This window comes from Doryrhamphus excisus, chromosome 4 (assembly GCF_030265055.1).
Source record: "Doryrhamphus excisus isolate RoL2022-K1 chromosome 4, RoL_Dexc_1.0, whole genome shotgun sequence".
Lineage (NCBI taxonomy): Eukaryota > Metazoa > Chordata > Actinopteri > Syngnathiformes > Syngnathidae > Doryrhamphus > Doryrhamphus excisus.
In genome coordinates this window covers 20,885,212-20,908,858 of record NC_080469.1, presented here as the reverse complement: position 1 = coordinate 20,908,858, position 23,647 = coordinate 20,885,212, and the positions used below count along the sequence as shown (strand labels likewise).

Sequence of the window (23,647 nt, the reverse complement as noted above, 5' to 3'; positions counted from 1 at the left end):
CTTGACCTACAAAGCGACCTGGGCTGTATTTATATGACATACCGAAGTGGGTGGGACTCGGCTCCCAACCAATCAGAAACATTGGTACAGGAGCACTTCCTGCTTCAAGCTCCAGAGAGCCCGCCCCATTTTTTAGGCAGTTGTGTCAGCTGGTCTGTTGTCAACTGTCCATAAAGACACCGAGACGTTCCGAGTTAGTATTACCGACGAGCTGGCGGTCTAAAGAAATGGGTTAAATGGTTAAATGGGCGACAACCTAAGTCTTTGAACGAATAGCCACGTAGTCGTCGGCCAGCCTCATGACGGGTCCCTGGGCTAGCTAGCTAGCTAACTAGCTGGCCGGCTAACGTTAGCTATTTGTTCGCGGTGCAAAGAAGCGTCATCACGGCTTCGATGGAGCTCGGCGCAAGGCAGCTGCACCATCGCACGCCGCCGGGCGTAAAGCAAGAGCAGGATGACGACTCGGACGCGGAGGAGGCGAGCCTGGGTCTGCGGAGGACCGAGAACGGGCTGGAGTCGCAGATCATCCACAGCGGGCACTTCATGGTGTCGTCGCCGCACAGCGAGCACCCCCCAAAGAAAGGCTACGACTTCGACACTGTCAACAAGCAGACCTGTCAGACTTACCACTTTGGCAAGGCCAGCACGTCCCACATCTCCATTGACGCATCCCTCACCAAGCTCTTTGAGTGCATGACACTTGCATACAGGTACGTCACATTTAATGACCCATACAATCCTCTAATGGACAACAGAGTTGTCATTTAGTGTTATGCAGGCGGCATAAATGTTCACACAACAGAGGTGAGCACTCTTATAGTGAGTGTACAGTGTACACTAGACCTGAGAGTAATGACAATGGCTTTATTTCTTTCCATCATGTGTAATATGTTTACAGTTAAACCCATTCATCATGTCTGAAAAGGAGCAGGAAGAAATGGAGTTTACTCAAGCCCAACCCTTCTCCAGGTGTCAGCAATGACTGATAGTTTATTCATATCTTTAAACGTCAACATTTTCTAATGGGGAGGGAAATACTAGATCATTTGTAACAGTAAATAGCGCGTGAACTGATAAGTGGATGAATAAGGTCAATTTTTTGTTTTTATCATTACAATCAATACTCATCTGCCAAAAAAATTTCAAAATGTAATGAATAAATGATTGCTGTCTTATGGTTGAAATGGCCTATTCTTGGTCAGCAAATGTTGGTAAACAAGTCCTGTGTAGTATTCTGGTCACTAGACGTTACCTTACATTACATTATCTTGACACTGCATGGAGTCAGCCATGACATAATGAAAATACGTTCTCCTCTCATTCTGTGTGGAAGTGGTCAAACCGGAGCGGCAGAAGTGATACGTTTGTTGGCTTCTTATTTCGTCCTTCTTTCCGACTCCGTTTGAAATCCTTTTAAGTTTACAATAAATACATTGGAGGCTAACTTGTGAGCTTGCTAGCATAATATGCTTTTAGCGGTGGCCGTCTCTTGTGTCCTTGTAGTGATCCAGTAGCCTGCGTTGATGTTGCTCAATGTGGTGTAAACAAAGAGTAACAGGAGTGTGTAGGTGACTGTAGGGGTGTTATTTCATGTATACAGGGCTCTAATTATACTCAAAAGCGTGTAACATCTTATTATGTAGCTCATTAATAATGAATGTGGGAATTATTCATTTATTTTTAGCAAATGACAGGTTCTTATTGGCTGAACTGTAGCATAAATTGTTGTACATTGCATACTGCTTTTGTCTTATCCACTTTGTCAGTTTGCGTGATTCACCGGGAAAGTGAAAAGTGTTCCCGAACAGGAGATGTGAACAACGGAAGAGGGTTTCTCCTTGGCACTATCCTTAGGCATCACTGAAAGGCTGGGCTACACTGTGATTGTTACGAGTAGATGCGTGACGCGTGGCATGCTTCCTGTCCCTCACTTACTGTGTACATTGTGGGGAAGTACGAATACGTGTAATGTTACACCCCTAACAGACATATGTACCTAATGTTGTGGCCGTGTCCTGAATGGCACAAAAGGCCAACGAAACAAAGTTGTGAATTACTGCTTTCATTTGAAACTTTCCCTTTCCGGCTAAGTACTCTCCGGGGACTTTACATCACGGCCCTTAATTGAATACAACAAGTTCCTTGTTCCTAGTCGTCACGTTGAATGAACATGCAAGACTTAAGGCGGAAGCCAAGCAACACAACACAACAAGCCTGATCAAACTGGAAATGTGGCCCTAATTGTTTGAAAGCAGACGGATGACGCACTTTGATAGCGCAGGGCCAGCAGGCCCCGGGCGTGTTCACTCGCAACAGTTCACTCGCAGAGTTGTGGGGCGAGGTGCTGGTCAGGGGATTGAGGAAGTCATGACCTCTGCTGTGAGATGAAATCCGTCGGGAAATGCATTGGTGCTCTGAGTGACTGGCGTCAGGCGCATCGTCCTGCATTGATAATCTGATGAACAATTTAAGGGCGGCACGGTGGTCAAGTGGTTAGCGCGCAGACCTCACAGCTAGGAGACCAGGGTTCAATTCCACCCCCGGCCGTCTCTGTGTGGAGTTTGCATGTTCTCCTCTCCGGGTACTCTGGTTTCCTCCCACATTCCAAAAACATGCTAGGTTAATTGGCCACTCCAAATTGTCCATAGGTATGAATGTGAGTGTGAATGGTTGTTTGTCTATATGTGCCCTGTGATTGGCTGGCGACCAGTCCAGGGTGTACCCCGCCTCTCGCCCGAAGACAGCTGGGATAGGCTCCAGCACCCCCTGTGACCCTTGTGAGGAAAAAGCGGTAGAAAATGAATGAATGAATGATAGTTGATGACAGAATTTACACAAATATTTCATGCTTTGGAACGATATTTGTATTTTATGTTATTTTTTTATTGTAATTTGTGTTTGTAAATATATTTATATTTGTGTTCCACATTTTATAGTAAATAAAACATACCAATTTTTGTTGTACATTGAATTCTGTCATCATGACACAAATGTTGCCTCTATTTTTTTCTTGGCTCCCTCACAACACATGAGATTTCTTTTCATATTTGCACATATTTCTAACTGTTTACTGCGTGTACAGTCACTGAATGCTGCTGTCTTCATGGAGTTAGTTAGCGGCAGACACGACGAGGCTTTCTATTTACAGCAGCAGTGTCACAACAAGAAGAGGATTCCCTCTGACTTTTTGGAAATGGCACCGCCGACTTGGAATCGCTGGCAGGGCTAATAATAGAGCAGGGAAGCACTACCACCACTACTGCAAGCCTCTAACTACCAGGACTGCTGTTGTTGTAGTGCATATTTGAAAAGGTATTATTTGTCATGTCGGCAGGAGAGAGTTCAAAATGCAATCTATAGGGAAAGAAATCAGGCAGGAAAAGGGCAGCACTGGAAGGAAACTGGGCGGTTACAACTTGGTTGGTGTTGTTGAGTCTGCAGGAAAACAAAAATCACCCACGCAGGCAGAAAAGGAAAATAAAATCATGATACAATCAGGTTTTCCCTCTTAAGCCTTGCTTATATCTGCAGACACTTTGTCCCGCAATCACTTTTCCACCATCTTAGTAATTTCGGTGAGAATTCTCAAGTCATTTGTGATTCCTTGTGATTTTCTGTTAAGTGATCATAATGCCGAAAACCATGTCTTGGGCAGCAATTCCCTCTCCCACACCACCCCTGTCTCTTTTGATTCAAGTTTATCGTCCACTTCCTGCTTTGCACATTCTCTACCTGCAGCTCTGAGATAAAATAAACATAACTTTTGTTGTTACCTCGGCCAAGGAGGTTACGTTTTTGCAGGCTGTTATCTGTTTGTCTGTCTTCAAAATGACATTTTTCAGGCCTTCGCTACATTCTCCTTCTATGTTAAAGTGCTGGGTGTGTCTGTCGTCTTCCCAATATGACTGTCTGGTCATTTTTCTCAGCGGCGAGCTGGTGTCCCCCAAATGGAAAAACTTCAAGGGTCTGAAGCTGCTTTGGAGAGACAAGATCCGCCTCAACAACGCCATCTGGAGGGCCTGGTACATGCAGTGTAAGACACAAGCTCTGTTTTATTTATCAAGTGGGGGACCAAAGTGACTTTTTTTTCCCCCCATTCGCAGATGTGGAGAGAAGAAAGAATCCAGTTTGCCACTTTGTGACTCCTCTCCATGGAAATGTAGACCTGGAGCATCGTAGTACAGAGGTGAACATTTGGAAAATAACATCTGACTGTCCATGTCATCATCATGTGGTGACCATGAAGGAGTAAGATCTCGACGTGTATGGGGGATATCTGACCCTGCGTTGCCACACATGGGGGCCATGACACACACTAGAGGTCTACACGGCTGTGCTTTTCCTTGGCCGCCCCGCCCCACAGCCGTGGCACGACAGCCACAGCTGTCATTAAATTAAATTACGAATTAAATGACCTCTTTTCAGCTCAAGATAGTATAAATTGTGTGAAAAAGATGATATAAGGAAGGATTATGGACAAGAAACAAATGAGGCTATCAATATTAAAGATCATTTTTACAATTCCAGAAGGTGCACCTCAAGTGTCTTCTGCAGCAGTGGCTTGTGCAAAAGTTCTACGCATGTTGCACTGTTGAATGTTATATTTAATGGTGAAATGTTAAGACATTCAGTGATTTTTATTATCTACACAAATTTCTAAACCATAATTCAATGCACTAAGACATTAGTGAAGAACTATCGCGGAAAGCAAAAAGTCTAGAGTTTTCCATAGCTGTGGCCGAGGAGTCCGGCCAGCCGTGGGGCCAGCCGCTCCATGTAGACCTCTAACACACACACACACACAGGGAGTACACAAGTGCGACGTAAGAAAATATTGACATTTTGTTCAAATAACCCCTGAGTCTCCTTGTAGTTGCCAGATAAATATATATTAGGTATTATTAAATAAATATATTATTAAATAAATATAAATATATATACAGTGAAGAAAATAAGTATTTGAACACCCTGCTATTTTGCTATTTCTCCCACTTAGAAATCATGGAGGGGTCTGAAATTTTCATCGTAGGTGCATGTCCACTGTGAGAGAGATAAACTAAAAAGAAAAATCCAGAAATCACAATGCATGATTTTTTTAACAATTTATTTGTGTGATACAGCTGCAAATAAGTATTTGAACACCTGTGTATCATCTAGAATTCTGACCCTGAAAGACCTGTTAGTCTGCCCATTAGAAGTCCACCTGCACTCCATGTATCATCCTGAATCAGATGCACCTGTTTGAGGTCGTTAGCTGCATAAAGACACCTGTCCACCCCATACAATCAGTAAGACTTTAACTTGTAACATGGCGAAGACCAAAGAGCTGTCCAAAGACACCAGAGACAAAATTGTACACCTCCACAAGGCTGGAAAGGGCTACGGAGCAATTACCAAGCAGCTTGGTGAAAAAAGGTCCACTGTTGGAGCTATCATTAGAAAATGGAAGAAGCTAAACATGACGGTCAATCTCAATCGGAGTGGAGCCCCATGCAAGATATCACCTCGTGGGGTCTCAATGATTCTAAGAAAGGTGAGGAATCAGCCCAGAACTACACGACAGGACTTGGTCAATGACCTGAAAAGAGCTGGGACCACCGTTTCCAAGGTTACTGTAGGTAATACACTAAGACGTCATGATGTGAAATCATGCATGGCACGAAAGGTTCCCCTGCTTAAACCAGCACATGTCAAGGCCCGTCTTAAGTTTGCATATGACCATTTGGATGATACAGAGGAGTCATGGGAGAAAAGTTTTATGGTCAGATGAGACCAAAATAGAACTTTTTGGTCATAATTCCAATAAGCGTGTTTGGAGGAAGAAGAATGAAGAGTACAATCCGAAGAACACCATCCCTACTGTGAAGCATGGGGGTGGTAGCATCATGCTTTGGGGGTGTTTTTCTGCACATGGGACAGGACGAGTGCACTGCATTAAAGAGAGGATGACTGGGGCCGTGTATTGTGAGATTTTGGGGAACAACCTCCTTCCCTCTGTCAGAGCATTGAAGATGGGTCGTGGCTGGGTCTTCCAACACGACAACGACCCGAAGCACACAGCCAGGAAAACCAAGGAGTGGCTCCGTAAGAAGCATATCAAGGTTCTAGCATGGCCCAGCCAGTCTCCAGACCTGAACCCAATCGAAAATCTTTGGAGGGAGCTCAAACTCCGTGTTTCTCAGCGACAGCCCAGAAACCTGACTGATCTAGAGAAGATCTGTGTGGAGGAGTGGGCCAAGATCCCTCCTGCAGTGTGTGCAAACCTGGTGAAAAACTACAGGAAACGTTTGACCTCTGTAATAGCAAACAAAGGCTACTGTACCAAATATTAACATTCATTTTCTCAGGTGTTCAAATACTTATTAGCAGCTGTATCACACAAATAAATTGTTAAAAAAATCATGCATTGTGATTTCTGGATTTTTCTTTTTAGTTTATCTCTCTCACAGTGGACATGCACCTACGATGAAAATTTCAGACCCCTCCATGATTTCTAAGTGGGAGAAATAGCAAAATAGCAGGGTGTTCAAATACTTATTTTCTTCACTGTATATATAAGGTCTAATTAGCACTGGATCAAAAAACATTGGCATGCACAGCTGTGGCTGTAAGCAACCCTCAATATAGTTTAGGAGTTGCTGTATTTGAAGTATCTACCTCTGCATGCGCTTTAAAATACTGTTTGCATGACTCAGCTTGTCGGTGTGCGCGTTCCACTTGCCATTGCATTGTTTGAAATGAACTCATCAGCTAAACGCCTGCCAAGCAATTTGTTCCTTATCGCTATTACAACATTGGTTCTGTTGCTGCTGTGTTGTGCAGTATACATGTTCGTAAGGCCTTGTCCTCTTTGATAAATAAATAACAATAACATCACCCCCCCCCCCTCCCTCCACCGCAGATGATCACCACAGAGGGCAAATGCTGGAGGAGAAGAATCGAGATTGTCATCAGAGAGTATCACAAGTGGAGGACGTACTTCAAGAAAAGAGTTGAGATTTCGTTAAATGTACACGTCATACAAGTCACACTTTTTTAAAAATTTTCGGTGGTTTTGTTTTGCTTGATTGGGCAAAGCATTCAGTCAGTGCCATCGTAACGTCGTGTTCACCAACTTGTCTTTCAGTTGCAGAAGCACAAGGATGACGACCTGTCAAGTCTGCTCAAGGTTTGCACAGACTAAAAATCACGCATGCCACATGTCAACCTCACCTAAGTGCACCAAAGCATCAACGCATTTGTCAATTCAAACTATGGAAGGGCGTTGGAATCAATTTTTTTGTGAGTCAGAAAGATAAACAAAGATTTTTTCCTCGTAGGAAATAATATAAAGTGATTAGGTCATCATAAAACCTGTATGAGGGCTGCACGGTGTTCGAGTGGTTAGCGCGCAGATCTCACAGCTAGGAGACCCGAGTTCAATCCCACCCTCGGCCATCTCTGTGTGGAGTTTGCATGTTCTCCCCGTGCATGCGTGTGTTTCCTCCCACATTCCAAAAACATGCGAGGTTAATTGGCCACTCCAAATTGTCCATAGGTATGAATGTGAGTGTGAATGGTTGGTTGTCTATATGTGCCCTGTGATTGGCTGTGATTGTACCCCACCTCTCGCCCTACACCCTGGACTGGTGGCCAGCCAATCCCAGTGCACATATGTTTGTTAAAATTGCTAACTGAAAACTATAATTTCATTATAATTTATGATTCCACCCATCCTTAATTTGAATTCCGTTTTTCACAGCAAGCGCACGTTTCGTAATTGCACACCTGTAGGCCTCTTACGATAATAAGTCAATCAACCGCACGACAACTAAGAACGATACTTTTGCCGGACCTCTGTGCATCCGTCTCCACACATGGGTGCGTTGGTTTTATAGCGGAATGAACGGCGTGAAACCCTCCTGTCAGTCATTCAGTGTCTTTGTCTCAGTGAGGGGCAGGTTGCTAGCGAGTGAACGGCGTTGGTAGCGAGCAACCAGCAACAGTGTGGTTACTTAAAGGGTCATGACACAAGGACTACAGTCAATTGAAGTGTGCTGCAAACATGTTAAATAAGCAGGGGGAAACGATGTGAAATACTTTATTCAGCCCGTTTGCGTATTGTTATTTTGTTTCAACTGCATTTTGCTGCTTCCGTACACGTACAAATTTATGCAAAACCTTATTAAACTGAAACTGCGTACTCCACACACAGTGTTCCTAAAAGTGACTCCAATTGAAATGTAGATCATATTGTTAATCGGCAAGAAGCAATTATCGTGACAGGCCTACACACCTCACTCAGCTCTGCATGCTTGTGTCATTAACCAGCTTGGTGGTTGCATTTCTAATGCCTAAAGGGGCCCAAGGAGCAGTTATCGCTGTTTGGGGAAGTCCCTCCAGCCATGCACCGTGTCTCCCTTTATCAGGATGAAGAGAGCGAAGTGGACCTGGAGAGCCTCTTTGACATGGAGGTTCTGATTTCGGAGGTTTCAGACACGTTGTTCAGCACCTTCCACCAGCCCACGGCGTGGCCCAGCCCCAAAGAGCCCAGTAGGGATTTCATTTGATGTATTTTATGCCAAAACAATAGCCACGTTTACATGGACCCAAATATTCCAATTCCATTCAGGTTATTTGCTCCTTTTTTATACATCTCATTCCCAAAAAAAAGTACCAATCCGAATGAATATATAATCGGATTCACAGGGGTTTAATATTCATTTCTCCAATCCGATTGAGGTATCTTGTACCCGCTCAATCGGAAAGTTGCCAGGGTGCGTTCTTTCAGTGCATGCTCAGCTGTGACATAACACACAGACGTCTCACAGGTTTTAAAAATGGCGGCAAGCAGTCGTCACTGGACTACAGCGGAAAGTTTGTTTTTGATACAAACTTTAAAAGAACTGAACGTTCAAGTTGCTGCTTTAAAAAAAAAGCGTAGCAACTGTCCCAACAACCGCGGTAATCACACTCTCGTCCGCCATCTTTGATGAATCACGTGATGTTGTTTACGTTTTACTGCGCATGCCCCATTGACTATTCTGTTTGATTATAGTGGTGCATGTAGACAGGAGATTGGAATATTCCTTTCCATGTATACACTGTTTTTGGGACATCATTCGGAAAGAGGAAAATCTCCTCATGTAAACGTGGCTAATGTGCCAACATTACATTGACATTGTAACAGCAACATCATGCAAGGTTAGCCTATTTGATTAAGAAAAAACAATGATAAAACCTACATCTCCCTTGTTGGTATAGCCCCAGTCTTTATTTTACGATATGTTGTGAAGCCTGTTTTTTTGACAAACATTGGTGCTCATAAACAAGCTCTAGGGACACATCATTCAGTCTTTTGCATAGTACTGTAAGTAACAATGTACAGGTAGTGTGTGTCATGTTGGTATTGATTTAAGCCCAGATAAATGAATTGGGGGGGGGGGGCAAGAAGGGAGGCTCCTGTTCAATGAACCTAAATCTTTTTGCAGCGTATGCAGGGAATGCAGACATGATCCAACCAAGACTCAACCCCTTACAGCCCAACCTCGACTTTATGGAGGACTCTTCTGACCCACTACAAGGTACTCTTAAAAACAACAGGGATTCGGGGGAGGGGGGGCAGTACAGTGCCCGAGGATTCAATTTAGCGAGAATGTCAGCATGCAACACAGCACGGTACCCGTTACGGCGTACATGACTTGAATTATGGCGTCATGGACGTAAACTGACTTGGTGCTTGCTGTGGTTATTATGCACTCAGCTATTCTTGTTTATTTAATTATGTATTTAATTATTTTTGTCTTTTTCTGACTTGTTTCTCCCGCTGCTCCCTGTAGTAGGTGTTCCAGTCTCTAGATTGGCATCCATCATATATGCTGCTACCTTCATTATAACTGTTCAGCCCTGTTGATCATAGTTATGAGCACTCTTGTAATCTCACAATTTTGGCTATATAAGCCACACCCACTATATTTGAAAGCTAAAATATATAATAATATAAAGATATAAAAATATAATAATATGTAATGATGTCTGGACTGTTGGCCAGCCAATCACAGGGCACATATAGACAAACAACCATTCACACTCACATTCATACTTATGGACAATTTGGTGTCGCCATTTAACCTAGCATGTTTTTGGAATGTACACACGCACAAGGAGAACATGCAAACTCCACGCGGAGATGCCCAAACAGAGATTCAAACCCAGGTCTTCCCAGATCTCCTGACTGTGTGGCCTACATGCTACCCACTCCCCCACTGTGCGACCAGTGTCCATGTCGTAACATGGGACATTTCGTACACAAAGATTTTTCTTTTACTTTTAATTAAATAAATGTTGGATGGCACGGCGGTCGAGTGGTTAGCGTGCAGACCTCACAGCTAGGAGACCAGGGTTCATTTCCACCCTCGGCCATCTCTGTGTGGAGTTTGCATGTTCTCCCCGTGCATGCGTGGGTTTTCTCCGGGTACTCCGGTTTCCTCCCACATTCCAAAAACATGCTAGGTTAATCGGCGACTCCAAATTGTCCATAGGTATGAATGTGAGTGTGAATGGTTGTTTGTCTATATGTGCCCTGTGATTGGCTGGCCACCAGTCCAGGGTGTACCCCGCCTTTGCTGCCCAAAGACAGCCCCGCGACCCTCGTGAGGAAAAAGCGGTAGAAAATGAATGAATGAATAAATAAATGTTGCCGAACAGTGTGTGTCACACGGCTGCTTAAACAGTAGCCTACCAGAAAAGTCATTCAACGCTGTCTTCACCCTCCTCCTGGGAACTAAAATCACTATAAAGTCGTCCTCTTCACTGTCGGACCCAAACAGCCACACAATTCCCTCGCCACACATGCTGCCAGTCGCTCTCTCTTTTGTTGCCCAGCCCCTGAAACCCGTCCACACAGCCAAGATCCTACGGCAGACTCGAGCAGAAACCGCTAGGTGTGTGGCCTTCAACCTGAGGGCCACATGCACCTCTCTACGTGTTCTCCATGTGCGCATCAGTACTGAAATATCAAAACATCCAATACCAGTTCTTTAGGCTCTAAAAGCCATTCTCAAATCAAAATAGCAATATCTTGAAGTAACGTATGTCATTAACAGGAACACGGTTTAACCTTGTCTAAATGAAATTAATTTTTTTAAATAAACAAATAAATAACTGATTTATCGTATTCCAATCAGAATCTAAATCAGGGGTCTCTAATTCAATTTACCTGGGGGCCACTGGAGCTAGAGTCTGGGCAAGGCTGGGCCGCATCAGGTTTTCCAAAAAAAAAAAAAGCATTTATTAAAAACAGAAAAATATACAAACTTTTTCAGTGCTTTGGTTCCGATTTTCTACAATAAAAGCTCTGATAAAACATTCCACTGTTCTCAAATATCTTAATTTTTATTTTTCTGCCCAAAATGAGATGAAAAATAAATAAACAAATCAAGAATAAAGAAAATCAATCAATCAGTAATAAATAAATATAATAATAGTAATAAAATGGCAAATAATAAAAACTTAAGAAACCACATATAGTTGGTGGGTAGACAAATTATTTTTTTCAGATTAAAATGAACAAAGCATTATTAGAGCCCTGTAGACATGACAAAACACGACTATAGTCACATTTATGCTCTTTTTATTTACAACATATTGCGCAACTGCAGGGTCTTGAGACACATGCTAACTCGCAAACTAGAGAGCCAGCGACCTAAACGGTAGCCTTCAAGTTATTTCCTTTAAACTTAAATAGCCAAAAACTTACCACTTCCACACGGATAGGGAGGATAACTATTAACAGTTAACCTTTAACATGAACATTAATCAAACGTAATATTTTTTTCTGGGTACATGATACCATACAGCATCCATATCAAACTTGCGCGGGCCGCACTAACATTAAACTTTCATATCAAGGCGGGGGCCTCAAACTAGTGTCCCCGCGGGCCGCATGTTTGAGACCCCTGATCTAAATCAAACTGTTTACAACAAGGGAAGCGAGCGATTTTTCTGTGAGGAGGGCTTTGAGATGATCTTTGTCATGTGGTGCTAGTATATTTATAAACACACTAATGGCGCACACTTATAGGAATCACGCACGTTTTGTAGTAACTCAGCTACACAGTAGATGGCCTAATCTAACCCAAAAAGTAGTGTGATTGTGTTTTTTTTTTTATTTTTTATTTTTATACTAACCGCTTGCTAACATAGAGCCTCTTGTTTCCAGACTTATTTCACAGCTACCGTCAGCCCGTCTTCCCCTCTGTTTCCCCTACCGCACCGTCAGCCCCCCCTCTGCCCAGCAGCAGCTCTCCGTCCCCGTCCCAGGTAAAAAAAAAATGGGGCTCTCAGCGCCTTTAACACACCACAACCACCACCCACCTTCACGACTACCACCACCACCAGCAGGAATTGTGTAAGAGTCTGTGCCCCCATCTTCTGTCTTGCTTTTCTCTTCCTTAAAGTAGCCACACCAAGCCAATCCATGTAACATAGTAATCATACTAAACTGAATTATCACACGCGACTTGTCGTGGAAATATTGTTGTCATCGACAAAATGGCGCAAAAATCACGGTAAATTGGTCCCAGACATAAGTGAATTCCCCTCAAATGAAAACCTGTTTACGACATTCTAAATATGAAAAACCAGTATCTACCAGTATTTCAAACTGGATGAAATTGCGATAAAGGTTACCCATTATACAGTAATTGATGGTGATACTTTTGGAGTGTGTGCATGTGTGTGTGCGTTGGTGGATTCTTACCAAAGTTTAGTGGGAACTCACTCCCACTCCTTACCTATCATAAAATCTATCCTGATTTATACTGTATATAAAAACCTCTAGTCAGGACAACAAAAGTGGCCTTGGCAGAGGTAATAAATAAAAGGCCAACCACCAATGAGAGAGTTCATGTGTTTTTGTCACCAGGTCCAGTTAATGTCATCCATGCAGCTCCCAGTCAGCCCCTTGGCGATCCCCTCCCCCCTGACCTGTCAAACTAGTGGAGACAGTGATGGCGCCATTGTGGAAAACTACCTGCCTCTTTATCCGGGTCAGGTGGTGTTGGGCAATCACGTCGCAGTCTCCACCCACAGTCCCCTGGTGTCTCAGTGCCTTCCCATTCAGGACGTGGGGGCGCCACCCCTGGTACCATCCCCCTCGGAGCCGTTGGATGTGGCCTTAGCGCCCTCCGTCATCACGCACTCTTCCTCGGCGGCGGCGGTGGCGGCGGCGGCGGCGGCCGCCAGCTCCACATGTACCCAGACCCCACCTCCTCCATCGCGGCTGCTGTCCTTGAATCAGCTCACTGCCCCCGCCGTGCAGCCCCAGCAGATGTTCGCCGTCCCTGTGCGGCCACAGCCGACCAGCCCTCACAAAAAACGGCCATTAAAGAAAATCGTCCCAGCCAAACCACCTACCCCCCCGCAGCTTTACTTCACAGGTATGTAGTTTCTTTCACATTTCATTCACATTTTTATTATTTACTTTTCATTATTCATCCTCGCTAGCCATGATCCCAACGATGAAAGCGGACGTGACCCCGCCTCCAACGGTGATGATCGCGGTACGTACTCATCAGACACATAATTAAGTACACGGTGTGCGGTGTAAGGAACTGTGCCGGAGGCGGTGACATACTCTGTTTATGTATCCCCCTCAGGCCTGTGGAATTCCCGTCGTACCTCAAACACAGAAGTCTTCCCAGCGCATCGCCCCCTCGGACAACCGAAAGCAGGAATCGCCATCCAGTATCGGTGAGGGTTACCTCTGACTCTGTGACACCTAACCTTCCTCTTGTGTTAGGGTCGGCACCGACCCGTTTTACATTTTAATGCATACAAAGAATCACATAACATTTGTTTATTGCAGCAAGGCTTTTTGACTCAGGAAAACTCAGGAAACTCAGGAAACTCTTATTTCAACAAAATAAAACCAAAAAATAATTTTTACTACATTTTAAAATGGTCTGGTTGAAATTATGACCACTGTATTGTTGGGGTCGGTTTCGACCCGGTTATAATAATATGACTATAAAGCAATATTTTGAGCCAAAACTGAAATCATAAGTGTACAATTAGCCAATACAATGGCAACCAGCTCCTCTTCTCATCATGTAAGCTTCAGGGGATTCTCATTTTGACCGCTTTTCCAATATACCAGCAGAAAAACAATGTCCAGACATGTGAGGTGAATTCACTCATTTGACTGGCTGATTTCATATTTACAATTTGAACAAGAAGTACAGTCAACCAAGATCTGGACCAAATGTTTGGTGACCAGAGGGAGATCTGACAAGCTTGGTCCCATCAGGGATGTTTGGTAGAAATGGGTGCAGCTCCTACATCTGCTGATGTTCAAACCACGGCAACGATGACCGTGGATGAACATCTTGTCCTTTTCCAAGGAAAATGCCTGTTCTGCTTTTTGATTTCAGTTTATACTAAAGTTCTGTTGCTGAAAACAATAACTTTTTTTTTACCTTTTCTTGACATTAATATGTATAGGTCAAAATTAACCCGAACACCATAGATGTTTCTTTAGTGATTAGTACTAAAATGTGGAAATAAATAAAACTAATTGATTTAAGAGATATGTTCTATAGCCCTCAGTAATCGCCAGGTAATAAAAGAACCTTCAATTTATTAATATGATTCTTTTGAGGTTCATTTGACCGTTTTTGGAAATTGAAATCGAGGGGTATAGTGACAAAAAAAGGCCTACATGCCCACACTAAAAGTATTAAAACCAACATTTTCATGGATGAGAAAGCCTAAGAAGGTAACCAAGAGATGAGAAGCAAATTTGATGGTAACTTATTATTTTTAGTGTATTTTATAGCTGATTTAATACATGGGTCAAAACCGACCCATTAACATAAGAGATGATACCAGAAAGCTAACACAAGAGGAAGGCTAACCACACCAAAGCAGAGCGTACTCAAACTCTTTCCACTGAGGGCCATTTTGATGTTTTTAATAGCCGAGCCCTGTAGATACATTTAGCGGAAAAAAACAACCTGTACGGTAATCCCTCCTCCATCCCTTATCGCGGTGAAATGTCTGGTTCCACCTGACTGTGATAAGTGAAATTCCACCGCGTAGGAGTCACAATTACTAAACAGAATATCCTCGCAGTTCGATTAGAGAAAACCAGTTTTTGACTTTGTGAGTACATTGTACATGTTGTCGGGTCATGGAAACTTACAATCACAGCCTGTTGTTCCAGTCCAGTGCTTCAGTGGTGGGCTCACCCAACAATTACAGACACCTGGTCGCTGATGCCAAATAAGCCCTTCTACCTGCCCACATGCATAACCAAAACTTTAAATTATTGTTATTTATTCTAAATTATTTAAATTATTTGTACAAATTACTTTACGCTGTACATTGTTCATATTTGATGTAATCTATTTATTCTCCACATTTTTATTTTTTATTTAAATTTTTTAATTTTTTTAATGTTTTAATTTTTTATTTTTTATTTTTTTATTACACGGGAGCCAGGCAACGACATTTCGTTGGCAATTTCACTGCTGTGTTATTGTGCAATGACAATAAAGAAAGTCTATGTCTATCTATGATGATGTAATTTTCAATGATGTAATGTTATTCTTATGATGAATAAGTTCATCCACAAGTCTTAAAGGCTCACATTCAGTATTTTTATATTAGTTCATTTAACCATTTTATGTTTGAAAGTGCTTCATCTGGGCAAATATATGTAGATTGACTTAAATATGCATATTTTCTGACTAACACTTGGCCGTAGGCAACCACATAACAGCGAGGGACGACTGTATCTGATATTGGTAAAAAGCCGATATGTTCGTTCGTTCATTTTCTACCACTTTTCCTCACATGGGTCGCGGGGGTGCTGGAGCCTATCCCAGCTGTCTTGGGGCGTGAGGCCGGGTACACCCTCGACTGGTGGCCAGCCAATCACAGGGCACATATAGACAAACAACCATTCACACTCACATTCATACCTATGGACAATTTGGAGTCGCCAATTAACCTAGCATGTTTTTGGAATGTGGGAGGAAACCGGAGTACCCGGAGAAAACCCACGCATGCACGGGGAGAACATGCAAACTCCACACAGAGATAGCCGAGGGTGGAATTGAACCCTGGTGTCCTAGCTGTGAGGTCTGCGCGCTAACCACTAGACCGCCGTGCCGCCCAAGCCGATATGTAGCATTTCTAATTTTTTTGTTTAATTGCATTTTTGCATAAGCCACGTGTCGCACCTTGGACATGCTTGTATTGTAATTTGTTTTTTGTTTTTTTTGCTTCTCCAGTCCAGGGTCAGTCTGGGTCAGGTCAAAGTTCACCTTGTTCTTTTGATCAAGTTCCCAGTCCACAATCTCTGATCAGCAGCAGTACAATACCTCAGGTAAAAAAATAATAAACACACACTTGTACCCTAAATTCATGTTTGGCCTAGTGCTACTCAACTGCAGCACATTTTAACGTCAGCGTGTGTGTTTGTGTGTCATTTCCAGAGCCAGAGAAGAGCACACCAAGCCGAGCAAAACAGACGCTTAATGAACTGTCGCTACAAAACGCTCTGCAGCCTCGTTCCCACCCTCAACTCCAAGTCCCCTGTGAGTGTGTTGTCGCAGTTGAACACCCGTTGTTGTTGTTATTGTCTTCACGCCTGTTTGTTTGTTTGTTTGTTTGTTTCTCAGTAAGAAGGATTGTGACAAAACCTACACACTCAGTCGCCATTCAGTGTATCTCACAGTATCTACTCAAGGGACAATACTATAGAATGCAAAGTACTTGGAGGAGTCAGTGTGCAGCTTGGAAAGAGTTATGAGTCAGTATACAGCCATGGCAACATAAGCGAATAGCAAGATATCAAACTCTTGGCGTCACAGTCTGTGGCTGTATGAGTGCTGCCGGAAACCGGGGAGCTGTGGTTCACAGAGGTGAAAGATGAATTGACATTATTCTTGCTCATAATATTATGATTTTATGCTCGTAAGATTGCCATTTTGTTTTGGTTAGAATGGAACTTTTATTCTCTGCTTTTTTTTTTATTTCAACTATTTCGTTCTCGTAATTATGACTTCATGCTCATAATATTTATTCGTCATTCCCATAACATTGTAAGTTTTCCTGCAACCCAGAAATTGCAACTGTCTTTTTTTTAAATAATGCATTTTTTTCCTTCAATATGACCACTTTATGCTACTAAACATGATTTGTCCTATATCACAATATTGCTATAAATGTTTGCATTTTTTTCAAAGCTTTTTTTTATATAAATTATATTTTAGAATGGGCTGCACGGTGTCGAGTGGTTAGCGCGCAGACCTCACAGCTAGGAGACCTGGGTCCAATTCCACCCTCGGCCATCTCTGTGTGGATTTCGCATGTTCTCCCCGTGCATGCGTGGGTTTTCTCCGGGTACTCCGGTTTCCTCCCACATTCCAAAAACATGCTAGGTTAATTGGTGACTCCAAATTGTCCATAGGTATGAATGTGAGTGTGAATGGTTGTTTGTCTGTATGTGCCCTGTGATTGGCTGGCAACCGGTCAGGGTGTACCCCGCCTCTCACCCTAAAGACAACTGGGATAGGCTCCAGCACCCCCACGACCCTCGTGAGGAAAAGCGGTCGAAAATGAATGAATATTTTAGAATATGCCGTGGGCCACAAATGACCTCCAGGCTGCACTTTGGACACCCTTGCTAGAAATAACCACAACAGCCTGAATAGTCCAGTTGTTCAGGAAAGTCATGTGGTGTCATGCACTCGTGGACATGCTGGTTGCTGGATGCGGATGTGCTCGTCATTTTTCTCAGTGAACGCACTTTGAGTCTGGTGTGCTTGAAACGGTTCTTTCATGCGCCGGTGTTTGTCTCCGAAACTCCCACAGACGAATGCGGTCACAATCCAGAAGACTGTGGAGCACATTGAAAAACTCAAGCAGAAGAGGGAGGAGATGCAGATGGAAATTTGGAAGCTGCAGGAGGAGATTGCCGATCTCAACGCCTCCATCAGGTACGGACGTGGCGCTCATTTGGTAGGTCATGCCCCCACCCCCACGCCGGCACCCGCACAGTGGCGTCACCGCTTGTCTCCTGCCTTTTTGTTTCTGTCGCAGCCTGTGTCACGACCAACTACCTGAGAGCGGGGCGCTGATAACGCAGGAATACTTTGAGCACATACAGTACAAGTTCAATGAGTATGTCAAGCGGCGTACTCTGCAGAACTGGAAGTTCTGGATTGTATCCTTTTTCAGTCATGAAATATCTTGAATGCATTAGCTAGCTAGGAGACCCGAGTTCAATCCCACCCTCGGCCATCTCTGTGTGGAGTTTGAATCTTCTCCCAAATAATTTATAAGCAGCTGGTGCCAAACCTGCTGAGGCCTAAGTCTATTGCATAAACAGACGCCATTTTGATGTAAAACTGTGTCATGAAATATCTTGAGTGCATTAACTAACTAGGTGGCCTAGTGGTTAGCTAGGAGACCCGAGTTCAATCCCATCTTGAATGCATTAGCTAGCTAGGTGGAGGAGTGGTTAGCGCGCAGGCCTCACAGCTAGGAGACCTGAGATCAATCCCACCCTCGGTCATCTCTGTGTGGAGTTTGCATGTTCTCCCAAATAATTTATAAGCAGCTGGCGCTAAACTTGCTGAGGCCTAAGTCTATTGCATAAACAGACGCCATTTTGATGTAAAACTGTGTCATGAAATATCTTGAATGCATTAGCTAGCTAGAAGACCCGAGTTCAATCCCACCCTCAGCCATCTCTGTGTGGAGTTTGCATGTTGTCCCAAATAATTTATAAGCAGCTGGCGCCAAACCTGCTGAGGCCTAAGTCTATTGTATAAACAGACGCCATTTTGATGTAAAACTGTGTCATGACATATCTTGAATGCATTAGCTAGCTAGGCGGCCTAGTGGTTAGCTAGGAGACCCGAGTTCAATCCCACCCTCAGCTATCTCTGTGTGGAGTTTGCATGTTCTCCCAAATCATTTATAAGCAGCTGCTGCAAAGCCTGCTGAAGCCGAAATCTATTGCATAAACAGATGCCATTTTGATGTAAAACTGTGTCATGAAATATCTTGAATGCATGTGGTGGTTAGCGCGCAGGCCTCACAGCTAGAAGACCCGAGTTCAATTCTACCGTCATGGAGTTTGCATGTTCTCCCCGTGCATGCGTGGGTTTTCTCCGGGTACTCCGGTTTCCTCCCACATTCCAAAAACATGCTAGGTTAATTGGCCACTCCAAATTGTCCATAGGTATGAATGTGAGTGTGAATGGTTGTTTGTCTATATGTGCCCTGTGATTGGCTGGCCACCAGTCCAGGGTGTGTACCCTGCCTCTCGCTCGAAGACAGCTGGGATAGGCTCCAGCATCCCCCCCCCACCCTTGTGAGGATAAGCGGTAGAAAATGAATGAATGAACTTTAGCCGCCAATAGGCTCGACGACGCATCCCTCGAAGGCCCCATCAGCCCACTTGGCCTTGTCAATGTATAATGTTGATGTAACACTGCCCCCTACTGGGTATGGCAGACACACTCACCTGAGTTTTTTAAAGCTCAAGTCGGGGCCCAGAGTGTCTGAGTTTGGCGTTGTCGTGTCGAGCCTTGACATCACGCTCCCTCAGTTCAGCGTCATCATCAAGCCTCTCTTCGAGTCCTTCAACAAGATGGTGTCCACCACGAGCCGAGGCGAGCTTGGCAAGACCACACTGGAGTGGCTGGAGCGACACTGCTCCCTCGTTGCCCTCAGACCCAGTGAGTACGGTCTCACACACACACACAATATTCATTCATATTTCTCCAAGATTTATCACACTTTTTATGTATACATAATATATATACAGTGAAGAAAATAAGTATTTGAACACCCTGCTATTTTGCTATTTCTCCCACTTAGAAATCATGGAGGGGTCTGAAATTTTCATCGTAGGTGCATGTCCACTGTGAGAGAGATAAACTAAAAAGAAAAATCCAGAAATCACAATGCATGATTTTTTTAACAATTTATTTGTGTGATACAGCTGCTAATAAGTATTTGAACACCTGAGAAAATGAATGTTAATATTTGGTACAGTAGCCTTTGTTTGCTATTACAGAGGTCAAACGTTTCCTGTAGTTTTTCACCAGGTTTGCACACACTGCAGGAGGGATCTTGGCCCACTCCTCCACACAGATCTTCTCTAGATCAGTCAGGTTTCTGGGCTGTCGCTGAGAAACACGGAGTTTGAGCTCCCTCCAAAGATTTTCGATTGGGTTCAGGTCTGGAGACTGGCTGGGCCATGCTAGAACCTTGATATGCTTCTTACGGAGCCACTCCTTGGTTTTCCTGGCTGTGTGCTTCGGGTCGTTGTCGTGTTGGAAGACCCAGCCACGACCCATCTTCAATGCTCTGACAGAGGGAAGGAGGTTGTTCCCCAAAATCTCACAATACACGGCCCCAGTCATCCTCTCTTTAATGCAGTGCACTCGTCCTGTCCCATGTGCAGAAAAACACCCCCAAAGCATGATGCTACCACCCCCATGCTTCACAGTAGGGATGGTGTTCTTCGGATTGTACTCTTCATTCTTCTTCCTCCAAACACGCTTATTGGAATTATGACCAAAAAGTTCTATTTTGGTCTCATCTGACCATAAAACTTTCTCCCATGACTCCTCTGTATCATCCAAATGGTCATATGCAAACTTAAGACGGGCCTTGACATGTGCTGGTTTAAGCAGGGGAACCTTTCGTGCCATGCATGATTTCACATCATGACGTCTTAGTGTATTACCTACAGTAACCTTGGAAACGGTGGTCCCAGCTCTTTTCAGGTCATTGACCAAGTCCTGTCGTGTAGTTCTGGGCTGATTCCTCACCTTTCTTAGAATCATTGAGACCCCACGAGGTGATATCTTGCATGGGGCTCCACTCCGATTGAGATTGACCGTCATGTTTAGCTTCTTCCATTTTCTAATGATAGCTCCAACAGTGGACCTTTTTTCACCAAGCTGCTTGGTAATTGCTCCGTAGCCCTTTCCAGCCTTGTGGAGGTGTACAATTTTGTCTCTGGTGTCTTTGGACAGCTCTTTGGTCTTCGCCATGTTACAAGTTAAAGTCTTACTGATTGTATGGGGTGGACAGGTGTCTTTATGCAGCTAACGACCTCAAACAGGTGCATCTGATTCAGGATGATACATGGAGTGCAGGTGGACTTCTAATGGGCAGACTAACAGGTCTTTCAGGGTCAGAATTCTAGATGATACACAGGTGTTCAAATACTTATTTGCAGCTGTATCACACAAATAAATTGTTAAAAAATCATGCATTGTGATTTCTGGATTTTTCTTTTTAGTTTATCTCTCTCACAGTGGACATGCACCTACGATGAAAATTTCAGACCCCTCCATGATTTCTAAGTGGGAGAAATAGCAAAATAGCAGGGTGTTCAAATACTTATTTTCTTCACTGTATATATATATATATATATATATGGACAAAGTCACAAAAAACACAAAGTATTATTTACTTGATTGGAATCCATGCTAGGTTAATTGGCGACTCCAAATTGTCCATAGGTATGAATGTGAGTGTGAATGGTTGTTTGTCTATATGTGCCCTGTGATTGGCTGGCCACCAGTCCAGGGTGTACAGGGTGTACAGGGTGTGAGCATAAGCGGTAGAAAATGAATGAATGAATGAGTGTAAAGGTGACTATAGGGCTGCTATTTCATGTCTACAGGGCTCTAATGATGGCAAAATTGTATTTAGAACGTTATAAAAGGCTTTCAACGCTGTAACTATGGAAATATAAAATAATATAACACAAAAAATCATCCAGCAAGTAAAAAAAATTGACTTTTTCCATTGGATTGTCAGACCCGCAAGGCATGCTTGGTAACCCAGAGGTAGCTCCTCCTCATAGTAACAGGGCTGAGTACTTTATGAGCTGCTGTAGAGCTGCAACAACCCCTCACCTTAACTGCTGTTTTTGCAGCAGGTCCCTAAACCAACCAAGCGCTCCTGTTGTATAGAGGATCTTTGACAAGTTTAAGCGAACATATTGTTTATATTTAATATCTATATTTTATGTATGAGCCTCGTTATATTTCCAACAGAAGAGTAGCGACGGGTCCTTAGCTTTTTACCCAAATGTTGACTGGACTCGGACGTGTCTCGTTCCAGTGGTCCGCAGCACCCTCTGCCACCTGAGCACCAGCACGTCCATCCTCAGCGACCCGTCACTTTTGCCCGAAGAAGCCCTCCAAGCCATAACGCGTGCCGACGCCAGTCCTCCCCCTCAGGCCAGGTGATGAAGCTCCTCGTCCTCCTCATCATCACCCCCACGGAGGACTTGCCACGTCTTCCTCGTGCCCCCAGGAGGCCTTCTATTTGTTGTATTGTTCCCGTGAACAATATTTCAATGACTACTGCCAGGATGCAAACAGCAGCAATACGATCAAAAGGGAATTGCAGGGCGCTTGTTTCAGGGCTCTGCACGACTAGATTGGAGATGTGTGGCTTTTTGCTTTTTCTACAGCAGAATGTTTGTGCTTTGTTTTTCCGTCCTTCACATTTGGCTTGCTCAGCTTTGTTCTGCTGAGCGACGTGACCTACAGCCCTCATAGGGAGCTTCACTGAAACACAGCAGTACCCATTGGACATACGTTGGACATACGTTGGAGTAGCAGTATACATTGGAGATACGTTGGAGTAGCAGTATACATTGGAGTAGCAGTACACGCAATGCCACAGGCTTTGGCATTGTACAAAAACACCACACTGACACTGAGGGGAAACAAGCATTTTATTTGAATGGTTTTGGGTTAGGGTTGGGGTTAGGATTGGGGTTGGGGTTAGTGTTGGGGTTATGGTTGGGATTGGGGTAGGGGTTGGGTTTAAGATCGGAGTTAGGGTTGGGGTTAGGATTGGAGCTGGGGTTGGGTTTAGGGTTGGAGTTGGGTTTAGGGTTGGAGTTGGGTTTAGGGTTGGAGTTGGGTTTAGGTTGGAGTTGGGTTTAAGGTTGGGGTTGGGTTTAGGGTCGGGTTGGGTTTAGGGTTGGAGTTGGGTGGGGGTTGGGGTTATGGTTGGGATTGGGGTTATGGTTGGGATTGGGGTAGGGGTTGGGTTTGGGTTTAAGATCCGAGTTAGGGTTGGGGTTAGGATTGGAGCTGGGGTTGGGTTTAGGGTTGTAGTTGGGTTTAGGTTGGAGTTGGGTTTAAGGTTGGGGTTGGGTTTAGGGTTGGAGTTGGGGTTGGGTTTAGGGTCGGGTTGGGTTTAGGGTTGGAGTTGGGTGGGGGTTGGGTTTAGGGTTGGAGTTGGGGTTGGTTGGGCGTTAGGGTTAGGATTAGGGTTGGGTTTAGGGTTGGAGTTGGGTTGGGTTTAGGATTGGAGTTGGGTTTAAGGTTGGGTTGGGGTTAGAATTGGAGTTGCGTTTAGGGTCGGCGTTAGTGTTGGGGTTAGGATTTGGGTTGGAGTTGGGTGGGGGTTGGGGTTAGGTTTGGAGTTGGGTTTAAGATCGGAGTTAGGGTTGGGTTGGGGTTAGGGTTAGCATTGGAGCTGGGGTTGGGTTTAGGGTTGGAGTTGGGTGGGGGTTGGGGTTAGTGTTGGGGTTGGGTTTGGAGTTGGGTTTAAGATCGGAGTTAGGGTTGGGGTTAGGATTGGAGCTGGGGTTGGGTTTAGGGTTGGGTTA

The 23,647-nt window shown here is 44.1% G+C and overlaps 1 protein-coding gene across 6 annotated transcripts; it reads left to right on the top strand.

Moving 5' to 3' along the window:
* Positions 1–93: 93 nt before the first annotated feature.
* Positions 94–22,787, top strand: mlxip (MLX interacting protein). Of its 6 annotated transcripts, none has more exons than XM_058070995.1 (17): positions 95–710; positions 3,927–4,033; positions 4,104–4,186; positions 6,902–6,991; positions 7,127–7,168; positions 8,409–8,532; positions 9,471–9,563; positions 12,200–12,300; positions 12,905–13,418; positions 13,486–13,541; positions 13,638–13,731; positions 16,275–16,369; positions 16,479–16,580; positions 17,860–17,984; positions 18,088–18,211; positions 19,604–19,733; positions 22,141–22,787. In XM_058070995.1, exons 1-17 carry the CDS (start codon positions 394–396, stop codon positions 22,266–22,268), a joined length of 2,325 nt encoding a protein of 774 aa, XP_057926978.1. In that variant the 5' UTR covers positions 95–393; the 3' UTR covers positions 22,269–22,787. The 6 variants fall into 6 exon arrangements, 5 of the variants coding, with proteins under 5 accessions (XP_057926978.1, XP_057926975.1, XP_057926976.1 ...); XM_058070992.1 differs by having other exon boundaries at positions 8,340–8,532; XM_058070993.1 differs by having other exon boundaries at positions 6,902–7,009.
* Positions 22,788–23,647: the final 860 nt, after the last annotated feature.

Bases quoted from the DNA above. Each gene is read 5' to 3' on its own strand.
- mlxip (XM_058070991.1), top strand. From the start codon at position 394: ATGGAGCTCGGCGCAAGGCAGCTGCACCATCGCACGCCGCCGGGCGTA. The intron at 13,419-13,485 runs GTATGTAGTTTC...CATCCTCGCTAG, and splicing joins CCCGCAGCTTTACTTCACAG to CCATGATCCCAACGATGAAA. The intron at 19,734-22,140 runs GTGAGTACGGTC...GTCTCGTTCCAG, and splicing joins CCTCGTTGCCCTCAGACCCA to TGGTCCGCAGCACCCTCTGC.